The 23,864-nt window shown below is 42.6% G+C and overlaps 1 protein-coding gene across 2 annotated transcripts in view; it reads left to right on the top strand.

Annotated features, from left to right (window-relative positions):
• Mtmr7 (myotubularin related protein 7) overlaps positions 1–23,864 on the top strand; it is a 76,804-nt gene that overhangs the window by 22,616 nt on the left and 30,324 nt on the right. The window contains exons 2-6 of one of the 2 annotated variants that reach the window (XM_075986559.1): positions 524–646; positions 2,463–2,625; positions 12,139–12,296; positions 19,375–19,503; positions 22,856–22,990. In XM_075986559.1, coding sequence (XP_075842674.1) covers positions 524–646; positions 2,463–2,625; positions 12,139–12,296; positions 19,375–19,503; positions 22,856–22,990 — 708 coding nt within the window. The remainder of the gene's footprint in view (positions 1–523; positions 647–2,462; positions 2,626–12,138; positions 12,297–19,374; positions 19,504–22,855; positions 22,991–23,864) is intronic. The other variant, XM_075986560.1, reaches the window with a different exon arrangement.

The raw sequence follows: 23,864 nt of genomic DNA, 5'->3' as shown, positions 1-23,864 counted from the left end.
ACTTTTCCCAGCAAATCAATGTGGATCTCAGTCTTTAGGGTTTATGTACTTTTCTCTGATAGGTTTCTCCCATATGTATCTTTGTATTCCCTACTATAGTAGTTTATGTGAAGGCAGATATTCATACGCCATGTCTACAACTTTACAAACGCATAGAAAAGCATGCTATTTTCTTTCCTATAGAACATAGCTCATATTCATACAGTCATGTAAATGCAGAGCTTTAATGCATATGTGTTTTGACTTAAATTTGAGATTTTGTATAACTACGATAAAATAAAACCTCTGACCTTTTTAACCCTAAGGAAAGAATACAGCTTGTTAATGTTTTGTGAGACATTTAGAGTCATATTTTCATAACTGGTATTTTATGATTTGATATACATGATCATAGTCTGCCACTGAATGAAGGAAAATATTTTAATTATTGGAAACATCCTCAGATGTAAGTTTTAGAGTAAGTAGTATAAGGTTACCGAATATTTTGTGATTGGATCTTTTGATTTTCCTCAAACTTCTCTAGGTTGAAAATGTCCGCTTGGTAGATCGAGTGTCCTGTAAAAAAGCAGCACTGGGGACTTTATATTTGACGGCTACTCATGTCATATTCGTGGAAAATTCACCCGACACGAGGAAAGAAACCTGGGTATGCTGTCCACATTTTTGGTCTTACATGTTTTTCATTTGTTTCAGAGTAGAGAACATGGAGTATTTTGGGCATTTGGAGGTGATTTCTGGGGTATATTAGAAAAGGGATGTCTTTCTGAAATCACAGTCATATTTACCTGGTGCATCTACATATCTTAAACATTAACTATTTAGGCATCATCAAAGCTAGACCTAGCAGTGGCCTGGAGCTGCCAAAACTTCATGCCAGAGCCGTGGAGAAGAGCTTCAGTCCTGCCGGTTGTAGCATGTCCCTATCTGATTTGCTGTAGCTAGTTTTTTGCAGGGTGCTTTAGAATACTTGGTAGTTTTTGAAAGTTTCATACTTTCATACAGTGTGTACTGACCAGATGCTTCCCTCCACTCCCCTTAGTGTCCTCATCCTGTCTCCCTCTCAACTTCATTTCCTCCTCTTATGGTTGTTAATAATGCCCTAGTCCAGTCAGGACTGTCCGTACGCACATGGTTATATTGCTAACCACTGCGGCCATGACCCAAGAGGAGAGTGACTCTCCCTTTATCAACAGCTATCAGTTGCTAGTAGTTCCTCCAATGGGCCCCTCCCCCATGCACAATCTTATAGATTATCTGTTCTCTTATTTTATTATATTGATTTTACTTTCTGATAATTTCAAAAAGAAAAGGAAAGCTGGAGACTCATCGTGTCACTAGGTATATTTGTGTTTAATCATCAAAACATTAAACATTATATAGCACCACAAACATGACTTTATAAACTACAGCCAAATCTTGACTTGTAGATTTCATTTCCATACTCCACGGACAGGACTACAGTTAGTGGAAGGTAGCCAGAACCACACAGTGGACAGGAACTTCATGGAGAGCTGCCCTTAAAGACAGAACATAGATCTCTTCAAAAGCTGGGGAGTCACAGTCCAGAATGGTTTATTTTCTTATCAGTTTGTTTCTTAATGGAATGATGATTGCAAAGGATGAGGTAAGAAAGTAAGGAATGTGGAGTTACTGATCAGAGGGTTCAAAGTTTCATATAGATAGGAGGACAAGGTTTTGAGGTTGATTGCATTATATACCACGCAGTAAATCATGATGTATTATATATTTCAAAGTATCTTGAGTAAATTTCTAATGTATCACCATAAAAATCATAGCTCAGGAAGTTGATGCACACACACAGACATATGTGTGTATGTATGTATGTATATATGTTGATTTAATCATTCCACATTTTTTGTGTATATATATATATATATATATATATATATATATATATATGAATAGCACTGTGCTATGGTCTGTCCACTGAAAATAACAAACTGTGAGAAAGTGAAATATTTTTATTTGTAGCCCGCCTGACCACCAACAGCTTAGAGACCAAGTAGCCATTGAACTTGAGCATCCCATGTGGAATTAAGGAGCATGGTGGCACTTCCCAGTGGAGCCATCTCTAACTTTTGTTGATCGCAAAAGTTTATTTTACTAACTTCCCATGACCTTATTTAATTTTAGCTATTAGATGCATTCAGCATTTGACTCCCAAAATGTTCCCTACCTGGAGCTGTGCAAATTTAAATGCTGGATATTTCTCTTCAAAATAATAAGTGCGACTGTCAGACAGTCTGGAACTGAAAACTACAGCTATGCTCGTCTGTAGCTGATTCTTCCCTGGAATCTCCCAGTTCTTATAAACAGAGTACAGGTGTTGAGTGAGGCAAATGTTGAGGGATGTTTCTTGTCTGTGGCTCAGAGACCTCTTTGTCCTTGTCATTTTGTTTCTTATTCATGCTTACCATACACATACTAACTTTTGGTTCTAGATTCTGCACAGTCAGATCTCCACCATTGAAAAGCAGGCAACGACGGCTACTGGCTGTCCTCTGCTTATTCGCTGCAAGAACTTTCAGATTGTACAACTTGTCATACCACAGGAGAGAGACTGCCATGACGTCTACATCTCTCTGATGCGCCTTGCACGGCCAGGTAGGCAAAGGAACTCGGCATCTCATATGCGACTTCTGAAGAAAGGCACAAGTCATGGTGAAGAGTTTGTATTACGCTTAGGAATAGCAGTGCTTTAGGGCTTGCTTGCTGCCTTTGCCCGAATGATCACTTGATACATTAATCTTGTCTTTTGAGGTCTCCCATGAGTTATTTGGCATGTTGGCTTCATTTGATAGCCTTTGTATTCTCTTATATTGTGGTTATAATGTGGTTTTCTTTCATTCTGAAGTCACTTTAAAAAATTACACAACTTTGGGAATTGAGTCACTTGGTATGAGACCTAGGACAGAACTTACAATTTGTTACAAAGAGTTGAAAACATTGTTATGTAAAATATCTAGAGCATTAAAAGAGTTGAAAACATTGTTACCTAAAACATCTAGAGTGTTCTTCCTTTCCCAGAATGGTCTAGTTTCTTGTTTATTTTTCTTTTGTTTCTTTAAGATAGGGTCTCACTTGGCTGATCTAATTTTGAGAGGATATATATTTGCTTTGGTCATTAGTAACAACAACTAGGCTTTTGTTAGTATCAGTGACTGTTGGGAGAACCTTTTGGGTCTTCCAAACAGAACACTCCCACACTTACAGTGGGGAGAATGTTTGAAGATGGAAAACGGGTAGTCAGTGTAGCTGTCTTCTTCTAGCTCATGTAGTAGCTGGGGCTTTAGCCAGAGAGCTTACAATATTCACCTGGAGAAGTGTTCTTGACTCTCTGCAAGGTTTGTGTGAGCTTGCTTAGAGGAAATATGCTTTCTGGTCGCTCGTGAAAAACATATCATCTAGCTAGAACCTCAGCGTCACGTGGAAGGTGTCAATAGGGGAAATAGGATATGTGCATGGAGTTCCTTTACCAAGTGCATCCTGGTTCAGGATGAGACATTTGTGACCTCCAAAAGGCATTGGGCTGGGTTCTGACTTCCTTCATTTGTAGATATTTTAGATCCAGTTTTGTTACTTATTGGAAGTGATCCCTGGAAGTTGTCACAATCTGGTCATTTTGACTTTGCTTTGTTCTTTCAAGACAGTTGGTTGAGACTTTCCCGATCTCCAAGCGTGTTAAGAATAACTGCAGAGTAAGCCAGAAAATCAGTTGAACTTTCTGGAGGGTGCTCTATAATTGGAACAGCGGTTCTGGGAAGATGTAGGCTAGGCTGCATGCCGCAGAGCTTGCAAGAAGAGTTATGTGCCAGCAATTTTTGTGTCACTGATTAATGGATGTGGCAGGGTAATAAATGTGCTCTGACCGGATTAATGGGATTTAGAGATAGCGGGAGAACTGGGCAGGGCTAAACAGAGCTGGAAGAGCAGCTCTCAGGGTGGCAAAGGACGTGGTGGGAGCAGGGTGTGCTAACACTTTCTGTGAGGGTCCCTTTGCTTCTAAAAACGCATGCTTTTTCTTCAGAGGTGACATTTTGGTCTTTAGATATGAGATGGAGCCAAAGACCTGATTGGCTGCCTTTTCCATAAATTAAAACGTAGTAATTCATTGAATTAAAACTGTCACCTGAGCGGATTTTAAATGACTCTAGCATTTCGAAACACTGGCATTAGAAACGTCAGGTTATGTAACACAGTGTTTTAATAAGTGTGGGAAGATGGGACACAGCCCAGGCAGTTCCTGAGCTGCTGATTGCAGTGCTGTAGTCTCAGAGGCAGGACTCGAATCGGGAAGGAGATGAGAGAAGGTGTAGGGGCTCATATACAAAGCAGCAGCTCTCTACTGGGGGCAAGCACGGTTCATCACAGATCACCTGGACATAGTTGACAAAATATATCCTTATTCCCCTGATAGGCATGTCAGTAAGGAGGAGAGGATGGGGAGGAGAGACAGAAGAGGAAGGGAGTTAGCTGGGGCACAGTGCTGTTTCCACATCAGCTCAGTGCTTATTCTGGTCATGAACGTGGATCTCTTGTGGCTATCGCTGATTGCAGACTGCTACAGAAGACTTTTTTATGTTTATTTTTTTTTACAAAAAAATGTTTGGGAGTTCATCTAATTCAAGACTTACAAAGGAGGCCTTCTCCAAGCTATATGGGTCCTTTGGATTTCTGGACAACTAAAACATTAGAAGAGATTTAACTGGTTTTCGTTTTATATAAATAAAGATGGGTAGGCATTTGGTCATAGATTATTAAAAAATAACAGTGTAAGATAATTTAGTTAAAAGAAAGATTGGACCCAGATGAGAAAATACGTTAGTCTGGTGGGTCTGACTTACTAATAAGGCTATGAAATTCTCTGATTAAAAGAAGCCTGTTTCTCAAAGGGCTCTGCTTTCCCATGTGCGTGCTGTCTTTAGTCCCCTTCTAATTTGCCTCTTGCTGTTTATTTTTGTATCAATTATCTTGCCTTCTTTAGTGTTTGTGTATCCTTCAATACTTAAATAATTTATGTTTACTTTTTACCAAATTACAGCCTTTTTTTAAAAAGTTCATCTTAAATTCCCAATTCTTCTGCATATCTTCCCTTCTTTTGGTGGTGGGAATTGGACCTAGGGCCTCACACAGGCAAAGTGCTTACTGTACCGCTCAGCTGCAGCCACGCTCAGCTACAGCCACAGCCACGCTCAGCCACAGCCACGCTCAGCTGCAGCCACGCTCAGCTACAGCCACAGCCACGCTCAGCTACAGCCACAGCCACGCTCAGCTACAGCCACAGCCACGCTCAGCTACAGCCACAGCCACGCTCAGCTACAGCCACTGCCACGCTCAGCTACAGCCACAGCCACGCTCAGCTGCAGCCACAGCCACGCTCAGCTACAGCCACTGCCACGCTCAGCCACAGCCACGCTCAGCTGCAGCCACAGCCACGCTCAGCTACAGCCACTGCCACGCTCAGCTACAGCCACAGCCACGCTCAGCTACAGCCACAGCCACGCTCAGCCACAGCCACGCTCAGCTGCAGCCACGCTCAGCTGCAGCCACGCTCAGCTACAGCCACTGCCACGCTCAGCCACAGCCACGCTCAGCTGCAGCCACGCTCAGCTGCAGCCACGCTCAGCTGCAGCCACAGCCACGCTCAGCCACAGCCACGCTCAGCTGCAGCCACGCTCAGCTACAGCCACTGCCACGCTCAGCCACAGCCACGCTCAGCTGCAGCCACGCTCAGCTGCAGCCACAGCCACGCTCAGCTGCAGCCACAGCCACGCTCAGCTGCAGCCACAGCCACGCTCAGCTACAGCCACAGCCACGCTCAGCTACAGCCACAGCCACGCTCAGCTACAGCCACAGCCACGCTCAGCTGCAGCCACAGCCACGCTCAGCTGCAGCCACAGCCATGCTCAGCTACAGCCACAGCCACACTTAGCTACAGCCACAGCCACGCTCAGCTACAGCCACAGCCACGCTCAGCTACAGCCACGCTCAGCTACAGCCACAGGCACACTCAGCTACAGCCACAGCCACGCTCAGCTACAGCCACAGCCACGCTCAGCTACAGCCACAGCCACGCTCAGCTACAGCCACAGCCACGCTCAGCTACAGCCACGCTCAGCTACAGCCACAGTTCTGTATATTTACTATGGTTTTCAAAAATCCCATGATTGGGTTTATCTCATTTTCTTAATTTGAATCTTTTATACTGTCTAAATCATTGATGCTTGAGCAAATTTGCAGTGGCATTTTATTTTCATCTGTGTAGGTGCATATAGTCATGTGTGTAAGGGTTGGAGGACAACTTCAAGAGCTGTTCCACCTTGGGTTTTTTTTATTTTTTATTTTAGTTTTTATTCTTTTATGTGTATGAGTATTCATGTATGTACCACATGTGTGCAGTGCCTGAACATAAGATCACCTGGGGCTGGAATTAAGAGCTACATGTGGTGCGGAGGATGAAATCTGGGTTCTCTAGAAGGGCAGCCTGCCCCTTTAACCATTGGGACATCCCTCTGGAAGCCACCATGTGTTCTGAAAGAAGGTCTCTTATTGACCTGGATCATAACAAGTAGGCTAGGCTGATAGGCAGATGAGCCCAGAGATCTGCCTGTCTGCTCTCCCAGTGATGAGATTACAAGTGTGAGCCACCACGCCTGCATGTATTTAATGCCAGTCAGTTAATCTTGGGTCCTCATGGTTACAGGGTAACTGCTTTACTGATTCTTCCATTTCTCCACCCTGCTAATTTCTTTTTTATTGATCTGAGTCTGGTAGTCCTCTTCCGTGACATTAGCTTCTACAGCCCTAATGTATAATCTAAACTTGGACTTCTTTAAAATACACAGTAAAGATGAGGCACCCTTACTATTTTATTTTAGGGGTGCAAAATCCAGTAACAGCCTCTGTTATCTTCTTATTGTTCTCTGATGGGTCTTCCATGGCATTTATTATGATTTGGCTTAATTCAGTGGATTGTCTAAGGCTTTCAATATTTCTGATCCTAAAAACCCCACAGTTCTGCATTCTGATGGTAGCTGGCGGCCTTTTTCTTTTTTGTTTACCTTTGAATTTTTAAAGCACATTTAGCATTAAATTTTCCTCTATTTTTCCAAGTTATTCTATAGGGAGATAACATTTCTTCCTATTTTTTTTTAAATATCCTCTTCTAATAACTTTTTCTGAGGATAGCTGCAAAACTCCTCTCCTTCCCCGACATGCCCCTTCTGCACCTCTCTCCACACCTTTTATATGTGAGAAAAGGAGCAAAGGGTCAATGACAGGTTCCAAGTTGGGAGTTTACAATTGAAGTTGTGTTCCTGTAGGAAGCAGGAAATTCAACTGAGTGAGAAGATGATGGTAAGAGAAGGGGGTTCAGCTGGAGTGGAGAGAGACTTGCTTCCCATAGTGACAGCTCACAGACTTTCCACAGTGAGCAGTAGTGTAACACAGTAAAAGTGCATATCTCTGTGCTCAGTTTTCATTATGTATTTGACTAAAATGCCAACCAGGCCTTCCAGAAATATTCATGATTAATTAATTTTATATAATATTTTAGTAATTGTCAGTTTGCTTTTCTGGGTAGAAATACATTTAAGTTTGTCTTTGTTAAGCTAATTGTATTGTCTTTTTAGACAGTATGCAGTGATGTAGGATTAGGTTTTTTTTAGAAAAACTTTGATTTAAAAAGCAATTTTTAAAATTAAAGGTGTGCTTTAGATTACTCCTGTAGTTCAGATGCTTGGTTTCTTCTTATTGTTGTTTTGGTTTGCTTTAGCTTTTCATACGAAGAGGTCCAGTGTGCCCTTCTAATAAGAACCCTAGGACAACACCCCATCCCCCCACTTCCCAGCCTGTCCCTGCAGCAGAAGCTGTTCTGAGGGATGTGATGGCACAGACCTGGAAATACAAAGTCTGAGCATTATTTATCATGTCTGTTTTAAGAGGGGTAGGGTAGATCAGCTGAGGGAGATGGCCTTGCTTAGATGGACAAATAATTTTCTCTTGTGCCGCGTACAACGCCTGTCTGCACTCTATGCTCTACCATACAGTTCACGAGCTTCAGGAAAGGGGCTGGAGGTTGAAAGATACAAAGACAGAGAGAGACACAGACCTCTAGTCACTAGTAAGAAGCCCTTTATTCAGTAGCACCACGGAGGCTTATATACCCAACACAGTAAGGTGGGCCAACAGGTGAAAACCTTATCCTCTGATCCTCAAAGCAAGGCAACACGTGCTCGTGAAGCAGAGCTGGTAAACAACTTTGACACAGCTTTCAGTAACTCATATCAGAAGGAAAGTAAAGGTCTCTAGCAGGGAAGAGCAGCTGGAGGCCAGGACTCTAAATGGTCCCAACACTCTTGTTCATAGTTAAAGATTACCATAAAGAGAATAATAGTTCATAGACAGAGACAGCTGTGTTGTACGACATACATCTGATACGGGATTGATATCCAACTATGTAAGAAACTTAAACTCCGTGAGAAGAAAACACATAATCCAAGTAAGAATTACAAGGGATTTAACTAGACATTTCTAAAATTATCCGAATGGGTAACAAGTGGAAAAACTTGGCATCACTAATCATTTGGCAGATAAAAATGAAAACCACAATGAGATGCTGCTTCACACCCATGAGAGTGTCTAATGTGAAAAGAAACAAATACTCTTTGAGATCAGGAAGGATAAGAAAAGAACTCTTGTCTACTGTGGGGATATAAATGAGTATAGCCATTATCGAGAACAGTGTGGGCACTCCTCAGAAACCAAACATAGAGCCGCCGTCTGATGCACCTACAGACTTGAAATCATTTCATTGTCTCCTTCCATGTTCATTTTAGCAGCCTCACCCTCACAGTTAGCAACCTGTGCTCATCAGCTGATGAATAGAGAGAAAAATGTTCACTATACATGTGCCATTAATGAATATTATACATTTCAATACCGCCAAGAAGGTAGATTCAGGATATTCTCATCACAAACCTATTTGTTATTTGAAGTTTGTTAGTTTGATTTACTACTCCATGCTGTATTTAAAAATCTTAACAGGATTTGGGAAGTGACTCAGCAGTTAGGATTTCTCACTGTGCAAGCTGGATGACCAACGTGTTCCATAGTGGAAGGAGAGAACGAACCCTGATGATTCTGTGCATGGCACACATGCATACACAGATAATAATAATGATGGTGGGAATCTCAATATCAAATTGAACCATATGTGTGCATGTGTGTGTGCACCTAGAATTTGTCATTATACAAATTTAAAAAACATACCTGCAAACAGAATACCACTAAACATTTCTTCAGTCCAAAAAACTGTTTTAATCTTCCTTCCCCGATAACTGTTAAAATTTTGCCGTATTTTGTGATGTGCATTGGGGTGGGAGGGACAGAACAGAAGGGAAGTGGGAACTAGTCTGTAGAATTTACGTCTGTGCTGGGTACTTTTTCATTTCTCAGATTCCACAGTCCCCAGTGTACAGTGTAGGCTGGCTTCTGAGTAAGAGGCTTGTCCACAGTACAGAAACAAGATCCAGGTTTGGCCAACAACAACAAAAATAAAATGGAGGCTTTCTTGCCCTCATATGGAATTTTAAGATTGGGGCTGAAGATTTGTTTATCATCCCTTTCTATAAAAGTGTCCAAAAGAAAACATCTTAAAATTTCAATGTAAACCTAGTCTGATATCTTCCAACTGCAGGGTCTTCCTGTCCAGTGTTGGTTTTGTACACTCTGACTGTTCACTCTCAGCCCACATACAGAGAACTGTCAGTCATGGGATGTTTTTCCTCTTCGGACCTTGAGACCTATTTGTAAACACTTAACAAAAGGAAGCTTCACTTCCATTATTACCCCCAGGGAGCTGAGGATTTCTCAAGAGATCCTTTTGGCATCTTCAACAAACTTCTTTTGCAGTTAGCATTATGGTAGCAGATGTCCAAGTCATGAAAATGGTACTCAGTAACGGAAAAGATGGCTCAGTGTTGAGCCAGCTCTTCCCAGAACAGGGTCTCAATCTTCTCTGCTGTTCCCCATTAGCTCATATGCCAGAAACTATTTTTACTGATCGTGTCTGGGGTGTGTGTATGTGTGATGTGCAAGCGCCTGCCTGTGCACCATTCTTCTCTAATGCACAGCCCAGTGTTCTGCTTTGATGTTTAGAATGGTGATGTCAAGAAAGACTGAAGTGGAACACAATTTATGTAGTTGTGCCTCTTAGACGTCTAATGAAAAAGATGTACTCCTTGAAAATGCCCGTATCTTCCTTCAAAATACGACCCTTGTCTTTCTTCTTTCCTGCGGGTGAGTCATGTTAATAGCAGTCAAAACAACCTTATGACTGAGTTTGGCTTGGCCTCCTGTTGGTGGCCAGCTCTTTTATAGGGCCTTCAGTCACACATAGGAGCATTAAATTGTCCGCCCAGAGTGCTGTCAGACAGCTGAGCACGAAATGGGAGGGCTGGGAAAACTGAGGCTATAGGCACACATTAGAGAGAGAAAGGAGGTTTATGAGGGTGGAGAAGGGGAATAAGGGAAGAGCTGAGAACTTCTGCGGGAACATGGAACACAGATGACCTGTAGGGTGCTCTTCCTCAGCCTCCTTTGCCTCACTTTTCTCGTCTTTGAAGTGAGGGTCAGCACTAGTGCCTACCAGCTGGATTGATCGGTTTCTTAGAATAGAATATAGAACCAAACAAAGACTCATCTTGGTCAGGAATTCTTAGGTCTTGAACTTCTAAGCCACAGATGCCCACCCAGCTTTTTTGAACGTGTCTGTAGTGATGAGGCGAGCAGGCCTGCTTTTCATCCTGCCCGGCTCCCACACGTCTAGCTTTATCCATCCGACTTTACCCGAAATAACAACACACAAACTGTATTCTTTTAAACACTGCTTGGCCCATTATATCTAGCCTCTTCTTGGCTAACTCTCATATCTTGATTAACCCATTTCTAATAATCTGTGTAGCACCACAAGGTGGTGGCTTACCAGGAAAGATTCAGCATGTCTGATCTGGTGGCTGGCTCCATGACATCTGCTTGACTTAGCTTTCTTTCTCCCAGAATTCTGTTCTGTCTACTCCACCCACCTATGTTCTGACCTATCAGGCCAAACAGTTTCTTTATTAACCAATGAAAGCATGACCCTCCTCCATCATGTGTCTGTTCCTCAACCAAGCTGTAGTGATACAAACTATACATGGAGTCCCCAAAACGAAACAAAATGTGGCCTTGTACTATATTTTGTATTATATACATGTTAAAGTAACTATATTAGCTATATTGGGTTAAAATATTACTAAATTAATTTCACTGTTTCCTTTTACTTTTTAATGTGGCAACAGGGACTTTGGTAATGGCAATGTGGTAATATGGTGAACTGTATACTTCCCTTATATGGCAAGACCACAGCAAAAAAAAAAAAAAAAAAACAAATGCTAGATTTTATTGGGAAAAGGGAGGAAGTAAGACTCTTGGGCTTGGCCTCACAAGCCTGAGGGAGAAAAATGTCTGGCCGAATTGAAGGAATGCTTCCATGATGCATCCCTCAGTTTGGACTCCATGCGCAGGCTGTGGTGCTTTATAGACTGATTTTATTAATGGCTCCTCTAAAGACCTTAAGAGCAACATGATTATATTATGTGTAGTTGTTAAAAATACATGTTTTGTTACATAATCCACAGCTTTTCTAACTATTTTGTTTTTGATTTCTTAATTTTGTGAGCATCAAACTGTGTCCCTCTTAGGACCCATTCCAGTGCCAAACAGAATAGATGTCTGATGAATTCCTACATTTTTAATTATTGTCATGCTCCATATTTTATGTGTTTTGGAAAATATAGTCACTTTTGAAGCAGTTAAAACGACTCTGTCCGCAAGGAGGAAAGGCCCTGCTTTCTGCAGAGAAGGAAGCTCTTGCAGAGTTGCATCCAGATGCCTCAAGGTCGTCTTGTCATTGCTGGGAGGGGTTCATGTGACCCTGTCCATAGCAGCAGGGTGCCCTTGTTCCCTTGCCAGGGGTGGGAGGCTGGGATGGTGAACTCCAGCTGGGACAGAATGTTTTTGGGGCAGTTTCTGGCTTTGACTTAGCTTGATTTGGCTTCTACTCTCTTTTTCTTGCAGTGAAATACGAGGAGTTATACTGCTTTTCCTTCAATCCCAAGCTGGATAAGGAAGAAAGAGAACAGGGCTGGTTGCTGATTGATCTTAGTGAAGAATACAAGAGAATGGGCCTCCCCGATAACTATTGGCAGCTCAGCGATGTGAATAGAGACTACAGAGTGAGTGGCACCATGTTAGTGGGATCCACACACTTAATCCGCATGAATCAACAAAGGCAGTTAGCGTGGGATAACTGTATCTCCTCTAGATTCCGCTGCTCTTTATAGATGAAGTCTGAGGGTCCCCAAGTCTTTCTCTTTTTGCTGGTACCCTGCCCCCTCCACTACTGGGAATTGAACCCAGGGTCTTGGGCATGCTGCACAAATGATCTGCCACAGTAGCTGTATGCCAGGCGGCCCAACTGTACCTAGAATTAGTCCCTCAAGACCATCCCTGCATACTTCTCCTCTTAAGGGGGTGAGCATGTGGAAACTCAGGAAGGCCAAGTGGAGACTCTGTTGGCAGCCAGTTGATGGGAGAGCTGGCTGGAACCTCATTCTCCCATCACATCTTTTTATAGCACAGGGGACGATTAGAGGGGAAGTCAGAGGGACTCCAATGGCAGTTTGGCACCAGCCTCTTGATACGCTTACTGGATTCTCAATTGGTACATAAGGTCACCAAGAGGTTCCCTAGAGAGATGTGGAAAAAAATGTGCCTATACTCACAGGGAGGAGTATGGAGAAAGGGGAGGATAGTGCCAAGATAGCCCTTGTTCTCTCCAGTGATAAACTCACATGTTAGTATTAGCTTCAGTATTGATTCCTAGTGCTTTAGGGAGTTAGCAAGGGAAGGGAGAAGGAGGTGTGGAGGGGCAGCAGAGAAAGAGGGAGGGCGAAAGAGATAGACAATATGAATGGTAATATCATGGTTTAACTGTTGTGTGTTTGTGGGTTTGTTTGCTCAGGCTCAAGCCCAGGGTTCTGAGCATGTCTGGCAAACGCCTTACCATACCACTGAGATATACTTCAAGCCCCGTCTTCTGTATTACTTTCCTTCCTTTGTTGATAGTTACATAATTTAATAGACCCTTTCTTATTTAAATAGTGCCTGTGTTTATTGAACAGTCATAGCGACTCTCTGAATTGCCTATTCGCATTCATGCTTCTTTATCCTAGAAGACTATCTCAGTATATTGTAGATACTGTTTAGCTTTAGGTAATTGTTAACCATTCATGGAGCTATTAAAGATACATTCCAGCATGTTTTTCTGATCTTCAGAACTTCTCATTTGTGTTTTTTTGTTTTTGTTTTTTGACAGTCTCAGGCAGCCCAGGCTGAACTCAAACTCAAGGATGGCCTTCAACTCCTGATCCTCCTGCCTTTGTATGTCAAGTGCTAAGGTGTAGATATGTTTCTCATACCTGACTTATGAGTGCTGGAGACTGAACCCAGAACATCTGAGCTGCATCCCAGCTCTAATCATAGATTTTAATCATGATTTGTACTTTTGTATATTGCTACTTTTTGTCTAAATTTGACACTGTATAAAATCTACAATTAGTTTTTCACTAATTATGATTATTATAGTTTGAGACTACATCTTATCCTAACATTGGATGGTTCTTCACTATTCTCCAGAATATCTCGGAGATACAGATTGTTTGAGATGCAGATGTTTACTCCTGATACTGAATCTTCTTTGTAATTATGCTTAAATTCAATAATTGATACCGTACTTAATCTTTGTGAAGGTATCAGGTTAATATAATTAGACCAAGTTGTCCTCTTGTTAAACTCAACTTTTACACCAAATGTTTTATTTAGCCTTAAGATGAAAGTGAAGGGAAACCCAGCTCTAAAGCAAAGCAAATCAGATGTCTTTATTTCTAAAGCAACGGTGTGACTCTTTTTGATCAAGGAAGAACACTGTGAGCTGCAGCAGTGAATTGTATTTTCTTGAAAATAGGGCTCTTTTCCTTTTGGTGACTTCCCCCATAGAACTAACATCCCCAATGTGACTCATGCATAGTAACCGGAGTCCTGCTCTACACAGACTGAAAACCATGTGTCACACAGCATTTCTTTTCCAGAGTAACACACAGCAAAAACAAGGCCGGCCATTTACAGAGTGTTGTGCAGAAAAGGTGGAAACCGCGGGGATTTTCTGACTTGAGAAATACAACAGACTTGTCTTTATCTATTGCCCGCCTGATAGAACAGAGATTGTCTACATAGTAAGTTTTGGCTAGCCATCCACTGAGGAAAATTCCATCTTAATCCACTTCATGACCTTATGATTAAGAAAAATATGTATTTTCCCTCTTGCTTTATGAGTTATTTTATACTTGGCACAAGTCCTTTCAAGTGGGTGGCCCAGAGGAACTTGCCAGTGATGGAGGTGATGTCAGAAGAGTTCTGCTGTGCTCTGATTGTGTGGTCTTGGGCAGGTTAGTCACTGTCAACTCTGATGTCAACGCCGCATGAGCCAGGATACCTGTGGCACTTGCTCATGGCAGCCTAACTCCCTAAGTACGTTCTTTGTTTTATACAACAACCCTGAGATTACCTTTATTCAGGTAAAGTAATTGGTGTCTACTACACGGTTAATATTTTAGTCAGGCTGGGGATGTAGCTCTGTGGTTGAGCACTTGACCAGCATTCCGAGAACCCAAGTTCAGTTCCTGGAAGTGGGAAAAAAGTTATTCAATCTTCCTTGTAATATAACTTAAAATATGATCTAAACCATCTATTCAATCAGACTTGTTTACTCCAGTTCCCTACAGCTAAATCTTACCATGTTATCTTTTATTTATAAATTACTTTATATTGCTCATACACTTTGTCATAAATTCCTCGAAGTAAGTTATAGGGCCAGTGTTTCTGTGTAGATGTACCTCAGTTCCCGACAAGAAGCTGCCCATCCGCGTCTGACTCAGACATCTTGGATAGCATCTTGAGTGGATATGATCTGTATAGGTAAATACATTTACCGGAAGGTACCCAGGGCAGTAGGGACCAGTTCTGAGAATGTGACATCTTCATGGCCCGCCTCTCTGTTACTCATTTCTGCCTGGGTCTAACAGTAATTCCCGTAATAAAGTAAGGACGTGGTAGCAGCTTAATGATTGAACGCAGGAGTTACCTAAAAAGATTCCTTAGGGCAAGACCCCACTGATACACATGGGCCTTTAAGGCAGGCTAATTTAGTGAGAAATGCAGGCTAATTTATTTAGTGAGGACAAAAAATGTTTTCTTATAAACAGTAGCCCAACTTGTTTCATTAACAAAGTCAAGTCAGAAGTAAAAAGCAAGAGAAAAACATGTTTCAGTCTTGTGAACATTTCCCATTTTCTCTAAATTTTTCCTTTTGATTTTCAAAACCAGCCAAAAATGTCAGGTGATTCCTGAGGAATTTTAAAATGTAGTAGCATAAATTATATTGTGCGACGCATTCGTCGTTACCGGGATTTTGATTACAGCTCTGTGAACTAGTTGTAAAAGTGACAGCCGTGCAATTTCTAAGATTGGCAGCATTTCTTTCCAAATTTGCCACCTTCATCATTTTCAGGCGTGCGCTTAGTAGAGCTCAGTAAGCCACATTGCCGTGCGACTGAACTCCAGAGCTCACCTTACATAGTAATTCTCCCCTCTCTCCTCTCTGCTCGGCCTGTGTTTAGCGTTCTACTTCCCATTTTAATGAATTAGACTCCTTTAGATGCTGCACGTGAAAAAGAATCATGCAGTGTTATCTCTCATGTGATTCTATTGGCTTATATGGCAGCATTTACTTCCATTTAGGGTGCACGGAGGTCCAACGTGAACAGGAAGCATTTGTTCATCCTTCCTCTGACGGATTTGGGAGCTGTGTTTGTCTCTTGGCCCCCAGGAGCAGTGCTGCTTCAGCAGGGCCCTGTGAACCTTTGCAGGCTCCCTACTCACACGCTATTTACCAGAGTGAGGTTTCTGCCTCATGTAGTGATTGCGTTTTGAAAGCTGCAAAGACTTTCCTACTGTGTTTCTTGTGAGTCTCAGCAGCATGTACAATTCTTTGCTAGCAATTGTTTTTGGCTTTGTCTTTGCAGTGGCCAGCCTAACAGTTGAGTTGTGCGGCAGCTTCTCAGTGTAGTGGATACTCGTTTCCCTGCCAGGGTAGTTAGTGCTTCTGACCATCATTTCCTGTGTGTGCTGACTGTGAACGTCTTGAGGGTGTTCAAGTCTCTTGCCTGTTTTTAGCCAAGGCATTTGATTTGTTGACATGAATTTCTTTTTGTATTCTGGAGAGTAAACCCCTGATTTGTTTGGTTGCCTTTGCATTCTTTTGGTTGCTCCTTGGATGCATAAAAATTAATGTGCAATGTAGTTTTGTTTTTTTGTTCTCCAGTGCTTACACTTTTACCATAATCCATAGGAAATGAAAACCAGATCTTAACGTGAAGTGATTCCTCATAGTTTTTTTGCATCCTGCACTTACACCTTTAATCCATACTGAGTTCATTTTTGTGTAAGGGCTAAGGGCTCACCTTTTTACTTCGGGTGGGCATTTCTAATTTTTCCAGTAACCAGATAAGAAGCCATTTTTTTCCAAGAACAGCTTTGGTCGCTTGTTAGGGTCCGCAGCTGTGTGTGAGGTTTATTCACGAGCCCTCCATTTTGTTTCTCTGTTTGTCTTTATGATAGCTTCATATTCCTCGGATATCTGTGGCTGCCTAACCTGTCTTCAAATTATGATGTAGGAATCCCCAACTTTGTTCTTTAAAAAAATGTTTTGATTGTATGGAGTCTCTTTAGAATGCATATTAGTTTTAGGATAAATTTTTGTATTTCTGCAAAAATGGCCATTGAGACTTTGATAAGATTGCCTCGAGTCTGTAGGTTGCTTTGGGTAGGGACATTGTAGCCATATTGGGCCTTCTCATATAGGAATTCAAGTATCATTCCATTTGTGTCTTCAATTTCTTCAGAAGTGTTTGTAGCTTTCAGGATAGGATTCTCAGTTTTCACTTGAGAGTGATGCCTGCTTTAAAAGGAGGATATATCTCATTCCTTCAGCTATGTAAAAATAGTGATTAGAACTCAAGTTAAATGGCACTGGAAGCCTGAGGGTGTTATCATCATTAATTGATTTAGCAGTTGCTTTAGCATGTTGGAGATCCTACTAGAAAATGCATCAGAATGCCAATTACTTGGCTCATAGACTAGGGCTCAGTGCTCTGAAGAAGCAAGATTCCTTTAATAGAGCTGTGTTCAAGAGCCAGAGTTGTGTCAGCCAGTTTGCAAGCCAGGAGATTGTTGACTGGGCCCGGTTAGGGGAGCTTTGACCTTTGCATCGGACATGAAGGTCCACCATCTCCTCTGAGAGTGTTGGCTCTGCTGTTCTAGAAGGTGGTGTCTGCCTTGTGCAGTCGCTAATGCAGAGACAGCAGGACAGCCTTGGAGTTTGGGGTTGGGCTCTCTCCTTCTCTACTATCATTTCAGCATTGGGGTACACAGTGGTGTGGCATGGACCACACTAGATATTTTCTGGCCTTGGGAGAACTTCAGGAGCTGCAGGGTCCTTCACTTTCCTCTTGATCTCCAGAAGCTATGTGAGGTATTTTGGAAAATCTTCCCTAGTACAGATTGTTATTCCACTTAGCCATTAAACCTTTCAGTTTCTTCGTATTGTTGTTATTAGGAAGAGCTAGGTACTCCTCAGTTTACTGAAAACTTACTTCCTTTCAAAACTGGTCATTTTCAGCATATGACAGACAGTCTGCTGGGTGATCACATGTTTGACCCATGGGCCAGCAGAAGTGGTTTGTGTTAATATTCTAGAGCTTGCTTGCATGAGACAGAGTCAGACACTAGGCTGGAATCAGGAAGGAAGTGCAATGTTCTGTGGCCTCATTCTTGCTGTCTGGGTCCTAGTAGGCTGGGCTCTCCACTTTTGGAACAGGGCTTTCCTTGAGAGTATGAGCCCACCTGAGATTGAAATGACGCTTTGGACCTGTGGTCATTCCTGTTTTGGCCTTTTGCTCCATAATTTTGAGCTGTCTGGTTAAGAGAGTTAGTGGAGGCAGGCAGGGACAGACGGCGTCTTGACAGGAGGCTGAGAACTCTCATGTGGTTTCTCATTCCCTTCAGTGGCAACTTGTAGTGTGGTAAGAGTGGGTGGAGCTGGCCAAAGGATCCGTAGATACAGTATTACCCCTGTTGTTACACCCATGTGGATTCTGTTGCTATGACTCCAAAGATGCTTGACTTCCAGGAAAAAAACAGTTGCTTGATGAAGCCCAGGAAACTGCCATCTGATGGATTGACTGATGGGAAAACCAAACACCGACAGCCAGCAGCACACACCATTGCCAAGTGCTGGCATTTCTTTTGGCTCCATTGGTTTATAAAGTGCTCTGTCATGGCTGTTATCTGATTGTTTCTTCTGTCCACCCCCTAAAATATCATTACTAAACTATCACTTTTGGAGATCAGAAAAACCAAAGCATCCGGTGTAGTTTGGCTCTTCAAGGTTGCAGAGTCACAAATGCCAGACCATGTACCAAGCAGCTGATTTCTGATGCTCAATCCTATGATCCTCCAAGGCACCAGGTCCCATGGGGAGCAAATCTTTTACTATTATAAAATCAACACACTTGAAACACAGATGAAGCTGGTACATTGTGTTGTAATGGGAGGTGCACTGTGAAGTTCTATCTACAAATCTTCCTAGGGGAGGACCTGGGAGGAGATTTCCTGAAAGAAGGTGGGACTGGGTAGGCTGGGGGAGCATGGAAGGAACCTGGGAAGACCAGGGGCAGGGGTGTTCAGAGAAGGCCAAAGAAGTACACAGTGTGCCAGGGACACAGAGGTGACCTGAGGATGTAACTGCTGTGACTACATTTTCGGAAATTGTCCCCACACAGGCTGCCAGTCAAACATAGGGGGCTGATGTTTCTTCAGCCATTAAGATGCAGAGTTGCAGTCTGTTCCTTTTTGATGAAAAACTGTCTTCCCCATGTAAAGAGCCTGTGGAGAGAAGGACACTGCACAGTGACGTGGTGTTCACAGTTATTCTGCGTTCCCTCAGGATTTGTCACAGACTCGGCAGCACTTCACTTCTCAGAGTGGCTTCAGGTTTCCTCGAAACAGCCCCCTCTGTAACTTGATTAGGAAAATGAAGATTTGCAGCCTTCAGGCATGTCGAAATGGGATTTCTGGGGTCCATTTGCAGTGTAATGTTTGATTGCCTCATCATACCTTTCTGTTTCCTGGTGACAGGTTTGTGACTCTTACCCCACGGAACTGTACGTTCCCAAATCAGCCACAGCACATATCATCGTGGGCAGTTCCAAGTTCCGGAGCAGACGGCGATTTCCTGCCCTCTCCTACTACTGTAAAGAAAGCCATGTACGTCTCAAAACAGGCCTTTGTTTCAGTTGGCTTTTAGGTTTTATCCTGGATGGGAATTTTTCTAGCTTTCTCTGTCTCTCCTTTCTGTCTTCTTTATTTGAGTATTCTGTGTGTGTTTATTTGAATTCTCAGTAGTACATGGGTATCCTGTGGATGGTGTGAGACAATCTAGTTTCATGTAGAAACTTACCTTCCATGTCTATTTGGCAATAAAACAATGGTAGACTCAGACATTACCTAAGTGTGTTCAGCTGCCCGAATGAAGCTGTCCTCTCTGGAGGTGCTATGCCTGTCTTTCTGACCCTTAGATGAAGAGGGCTTTAGTATCAGCCATCAGTTCCTCACTCCAGGCAGTGGATGAGGAGGCTCTCAGCAGGCTCCCACTTTTAAAAGGAAGGTCCAAAAAGCCAGTGTGACATTTCTGCTCACATCCTGTCCGCGAGTACTGTGCAGAGAAGGCAGGAAAATGCAGTCTTTGGGTAACCATGCAAGAAACTACAATTTAAAGCTCTGTTTCCATGGAAGATAGGAAAACAAACTTGGAGGAGTAACAGTATTCTTCGCCACCAGCTATAAAAATACTTGGCTCAAGTCAGGCAAAAAGGTTTGATTTTCGTGGTTAATATAGTTTTATATTTAAAACCAAGCAATGCTCTGCATGTGCATATGCATGTGTCCACACATGTGTACATATATGTGATTGTATCAAGTGAATGTAAATTTACCTACAGTCAAGGTGGAGCAACAGCTGTCCGGTGATAAAGGAAGTTTCCAAAAATTTTTTTGAGCAAGGCATCTCCACCAAAGTAAGGAAACAGCCCTCTGGGTTACCTTCTCTGAAAGACCATACTTGTTTAGCAGTGGGCTCTCTTCATTGAAAGGAGGCCTTTGCAGCCTCTGCTCTTTTTCCCAGCCATGAAATGGGGCCTGGAGAAACGTGACACTTGCCTGTATGTATTAGTTAACTCCTGATATGTTTCAACCCACAGAGGAGTGAAACAGTGTTTAGAGGCAAAGGATGTTGTGACTCCTCTTTCTTAAAAACGGAGTTAGTAAAGTTGTCAGATTCTGTGTTGTTATACTTTAAATTGAGATGCCAGTCTCATTGACATTTTGTGATGACGTGAGAGAGGACAGGAATTTAGGTGAGGGATAGAATTGATTGTTCTTCCTTCCAGCAGAAGGATAGACAGAGTGTCTAAACAGTGAGTCCAGGGTCTTCAGAACGTAGCTCAGAGGCCAGCTTAGTCTAATGCCCTCCGTGCCTGCTCCTGCCCTCTGATCTTTCCAGCAGCTAAGAATATCATGAAGTTGGGATCCTCTGCATTGGATTTAGCTGTTTTAGCAAAGGCTTTGGATAGACTTGTTTCTGAGCATCCCTTCATGATGTGGTTACTCTGGGAAAACACTGGCCATGTGGGCCCTTGAGCTCCCATTCCCACATCTCTGTACACACTACACTCTGAATTGCAGGAGGAAAAATAGTCATGTGTGTTCTGCAACAACATTTGGATTCCAGTATCATGTTTAAGTATATAAGAGCTTCTGGGTGAAGGCTTGTCCTTACGAAGGCCCACTGCTGACTATGGATTTCTGTGACTGCGTGGGAGTCCGGAGAAGTGGCCTCTTGGCTTTTCATGCTCTTTTTGATTGTTATAACCTAGCCATTGAATAAGGACCATGTTGTGGTTGCACGGGGAGGGGTGAAAATGGGGTGCTGGGGGGGCGGTCAGGCCTTGCAGTATCGTGACAGGGAGGCTGTTCCTGTTCCTACTGAAGGTTTAACTGATTGGTCATAGACTGGAGGAAAACTGAGACCCCATACTTCAGTGACCACGAGCTGCCACAGGCTGTTAGGTCAGGAGACTTAGGTGACAGGGTCCTTATCAGTAGGAGCAGTGTGTGGAGAGAGCTTGCATTAGGGTCTCTTGGTTTTGCCAGATATCAAGGCATCCCATGACATTAATTTTAATCCTGTTTCTGTACATGGGCCTTGAGGAGCTCACCATCACGCAGACTCCCTTTGAAATCAAGCAGCTTTGCAGGTCATGGTTAGAGACTTACTTATGAGCAGCATTCTGGGTATGTTTGTTGTTGAGAGTTATGTGTTTTTAAGAGTTATTTTGCTTTAAATTATGTACAATATGGTCTCCTAAATTCACAGCATAAACTTTTAGGGAACAAAACTCATAAATGACTTAGTACCAAGAAGTCCATGTGCTCTTTCTCACCCCTACTTACAACCTTCTCCACCTGACTGCTCCCTATAACTCCTGTCAGCTAGTTGCTGACTCAGCCTCCTGGCCACAGGTGAATTTTATTTGTTCAAAAACATCTTTATATCATTAAACTAATGTCCCAGAGCATAAACAAAAGTAACCTTAAAATAATATTCTACAACACTAGTGTTTGCATGTACATTGCTCACCCTCTCTGCATTGGCTTTCGGTTGCTTAAAATACCCGAAGTAAATACTTGCTACAATGGACTGTTTAGGAATAGGTGACAAAAAAGTCTAAGTGTATTCAATATGGTTCAATACTTTTTTTTTTTTGATTTTTCGAGACAGGGTTTCTCCATAGCTTTTTGGTTCCTGTCCTGGAACTAGCTCTTGTAGTCCAGGCTGGCCTCGAACTCACAGAGATCCGCCTGCCTCTGCCTCCCAAGTGCTGGGATTAAAGGCGTCCGCCACCACCGCCTGGCTGGTTCAATACTTTTATTTGAATACTTTTGATCCATGGTTGTTTAAAGCCACAGCTGGTTAAACCCACCAGTGCAGGACCTCGGAAATGGAAGGATGGTTGTATGATGTTGGAATTGAAGGTCAGGGAAATGTCAGGACATGCTGAAACTGAAGAAAGTTCTTGTTTCTAAACACTGTTACTGAGCAAACCTAATAGTGACGTGGGCTTTCATTACTGGGAAAATGTGACCATTAGAAATGATTTCGGGTGCTCTTGATCTTTTAAATAGACTAGGATAGAAAACGATAAAAAACACTAATTTTTCCCCCAGTCTTGCCATTAATAGTGTCTTATAAATTTCAGGGGAGTAGTTATTCCACTTTCAGCAGTGCAGAGAGACAATATTATTGAAAAGGAAAATAGGCTGCTTAAATAGCTTTAGGTTTTATGATTTGGATCCCATCTAAACATCTTCACACATTCCTAAGGTCTTAACACAGAAAGCTTGCCCATGTAGAGGGTCTTCTACTTTGATTCAAATTTCCACAAAGTCTAATCCTATTTCCAACATTGGTGTGGGGTGCAGGCTAACCAAGGACTCCTTGTTTTGGGATGGTCCTGAAGCCTCTCTGATGTCACTGTGTTGCTGTGGCCTCTTCCTGCAGGCCTCCATCTGCAGAAGCAGCCAGCCCCTTTCTGGCTTCAGTGCTCGGTGTCTGGAGGACGAACAGATGCTCCAAGCCATCAGGAAAGCCAATCCCGGAAGTGACTTCATTTATGTTGTGGACACGCGACCCAAAGTAAGTGTCAACATTTTCATGCATGTCTGTCTCTGCAGCCCTGAGTCCCAAGGCTGGACCGAACCAAAGCTTAACTGATAACATTCCTTGCTGTCATTTTAAAAATTGTTGCTGCCTTTTAATCCATGGATGTCCAAATCAGCAACTGCAATTACCCCCTGCTTCAGTAGTGGTGAGGCCACAGCCTAAGATAATTCTGTTTCCTCAGGTACTGACTCTTTCAAAGCTAAGAAGGGAACTTAACTAAATCTCTGTCCCTCTAATGAACTTAAGATTCAAGGTTTGAGGTGTAATTCTGCTCCTCAGAGAGGCTGAATAACAAGCAGCACACCTCCTATGTCTCCCCCAAAGCCCTTGTGCTGCTTCTCGCTCCTCTGTAAAAACCCTTCTCCACCTGGCTTCTCCCTGCCACTTCCTTTCAGCTAGTTGCTGATGCAGCCTCTTGACCACAGGTGAATTTTATTTAATCAAATACATCTTTGCATCATTAAACATGTTCCAGAGCGTAAACAAAAGTAACACACCTTAAAATAATGTTCTACAACAGTTCCTGGCTCCGGTTGCTTCATCTTCAAAGTGTTGTTCTTGGCATGGTCAGCCTGTGGGATACCAGGGGCTGCCCTGTTCGTATATCAGCTCCTGCAGGGGATTGGCTGTGTTCAGTGCATCTCTGTGTCTCTTATTTTCACATTGTGCTGACCACACAGTAAATGGGTGCAGTTTAGTTTTACAGGTTGCCTCCCTGAATGGGTAAGTTGTATGACATGTGAATTAAATGTCAGCTATGCTATTTTAAAACAAACACAAGGGAATAAAAGCTTGACATAGGAAAGAGAAAATAGACTAACAGCTCAAGTTAGTTTAAAAGTTGAAC

The sequence above is a fragment of the Microtus pennsylvanicus genome, chromosome 9 (genome assembly GCF_037038515.1).
Source record: "Microtus pennsylvanicus isolate mMicPen1 chromosome 9, mMicPen1.hap1, whole genome shotgun sequence".
Classification (NCBI taxonomy): Eukaryota; Metazoa; Chordata; class Mammalia; order Rodentia; family Cricetidae; genus Microtus; species Microtus pennsylvanicus.
The sequence above is the reverse complement of the archived record's forward strand: the minus strand, read 5'-3'. Positions and strand labels throughout refer to the sequence as shown.